Source organism: Echinops telfairi, unplaced genomic scaffold (assembly GCF_000313985.2).
Source record: "Echinops telfairi isolate 266 unplaced genomic scaffold, ASM31398v2 ScPeMD7_2;HRSCAF=8, whole genome shotgun sequence".
In the NCBI taxonomy this organism is placed as follows: Eukaryota; Metazoa; Chordata; class Mammalia; order Afrosoricida; family Tenrecidae; genus Echinops; species Echinops telfairi.
The window spans coordinates 8758899-8760944 of NW_022103898.1; the positions used below are offsets into that span (position 1 = coordinate 8758899).

The window sequence follows — 2046 nt, forward strand, 5'->3', positions numbered from 1 at the left end:
TCAGTTTTTGGTCACTTTAATTGTAAAAACCAGGACATTTATATAAATAAGACCACTGTGTAAAATAGGATTCACCTTCTACTAAAACCCATCTCCCACACTCAAAAAGCTAGAAAACGCAGCGAGATGCGCAGTACAAATTGGCATGCGGTCCCTGATGATCGGCGGCGGCGGCCAGCCGGGCTCCCCCAGGCCCAGGCGGCTCAGAGTGGCCACCAACTGCACAGCGGGGCAGGGCGGGGTGGGCCTGGTGGATACTCCTGTGGCCCCGGGGGGAATTGGGGGGTGGGCAGAGATGACCGGCGGGGAAGGTCGCGTGGCCCTTGCCAAGCTGGGGCAGGCGAGCTGTTGGTCCCGCTGCACGTGATGGTTTGTTCAGCCTGGGGTCGGTCACATTGGGGTCAAGCTGGGGCAGGGGCTGAGGGGTTCACCCCTTCCCCAGAGGACAAGGAGAGAAACCTCCAGGGTCCCGTGAGAGGCAAGGCGCCCCCCGGGTGATTATGGTCACTGCAGGCAAGGACAGTGGCCACATTATAGCAGGGAGGGCACTGGAGGGGAGGGGCTCCCGGGAGGCCAGGGGAGAGCCCCTAGGAGGAGGAGGCTGGCCTGTCGGCTCTGACCCACTGCCCTGTGTGGTTCCGGCATCCCAGGACTCTGGGCTGGGGGTAAGAGAAGCCAGCACACTCACACACTGGGCTGAGGAAGCCAGGACCCGGGGCGGGAGGACAGGGCCCCATGCTCGCAGGGGGAAGTGGGGCTCCAGGCGGCTGGCGACCACGTCAGGAGCATTTCCAGACGCACACGGCCAGGGTCCCTCCGAAGTACAGGTACAGCAGGTTCTTCACCTCGTGCGTGATCTCAAAGCCAAAGCCTTCGCCGATCACCACGTGCCAGGAGGAGCCGAACTTCTTGTCCATCGTCTCTTTGATCATCTTGGCGGCACTCTGAACGGAGAGGACAGGTGTCAGAGAGGGCTGCTGGGGCGGCAGCGCAGCGAGGGTGGCTCTCTTGCCGTGGGACCTTCAGGCAGGGTCTCCCCCAGGGATGGGTAGCCTGTGGTCGCTTCAGCAGTCGGGAAGCAGCTAGCAGAGGGGGTTGTGCGAGCCTCTACTGGAGGCAAAGCCCTGGGGGCGTCTGGCTCGACCACCAGACAACGGTTAGCGAGGGAGGGCTGCCTCTGGCTGGTGGGTGGAGTGACAGGAGCGGCACACTCGACAGGAAGCCCCATTGCCACCGCCCGTGCTGGCTTTCTCCTGCTCTCCCTAGGGGGCTCCAAGAGGATGGGGCCCCTCACCCCTCCTGTGCTTACTCTTTCACACACTTGCCCTCCCCACCCCCATGGTGGAAGAGGAGGCCTGGGGAGGGCAGACCGGTGAGTCCTGGGCCTAGTCGCGCACACCCACATGACCCAGGGGTGGACGTGGCCAGCCAAGGTCAGAGCGAGGGTATGCACTTGGACATGGAGGGTTCTACACCTGGGCTCTCCTGGAGCCTGACGCCCCCAGCCCTTCCTCCTCCCCGCCAGACAGATGACCGTCATGCCTGTGTGGATGCTCCTGGCCGTTCGCCAGCCCCGAGGGTGCTGCCTGGACAGACGGTGTCCTAGGAGCTGGCCTCCAGATGGATGGAAGGGTGCATGAGTGAATGCGGGGCGGGCTCGGTGCACTGTGGGGAGGGGGCCCAGCAGCAGGTTTCCTGAGATGGGGACACGGCTATCCATGGGAGTCAGCGCCAGCCTCTTCCCTCACCTAGTCCCCAAGGCCTCTCTGGAGCTGGCTGCGGGCACGGGCCGCCTGCGTGTGGCCATACCTCGTTGTTGTTGGAGAACTTCTCACAGGCCGTGACACACAGCTCCATGGTCTCCACGCGCATCTCCTCCGGCATGTCCGAGTGCTGACGGTGGGCGGCAAACAGAGATGGATGCGCGCTCAGCCCGGGGCCTGCTCGCCCTGTCCCACGCTTAAGGCACGGACATGGGGGTGCTGCCCTGGGCAAAGCCTGATGCTCTTCCTCACAGGTGACGTCTCATACGGGGTGGGGTGGGGG

At 63.7% G+C, this 2046-nt stretch overlaps 1 protein-coding gene across 1 annotated transcript in view; it reads right to left on the reverse strand.

Annotated features, from left to right (window-relative positions):
- Positions 1-2046, reverse strand: part of DNAL4 (dynein axonemal light chain 4) — a 9137-nt gene continuing 7091 nt past the window's right edge. The window contains exons 2-3 of the mRNA XM_045290931.1: positions 1810-2024; positions 1-944 (exon numbers count right to left, since the gene is read on the reverse strand). Coding sequence (XP_045146866.1) covers positions 780-944; positions 1810-2024 — 380 coding nt within the window. The 3' untranslated portion in view covers positions 1-779. The remainder of the gene's footprint in view (positions 945-1809; positions 2025-2046) is intronic.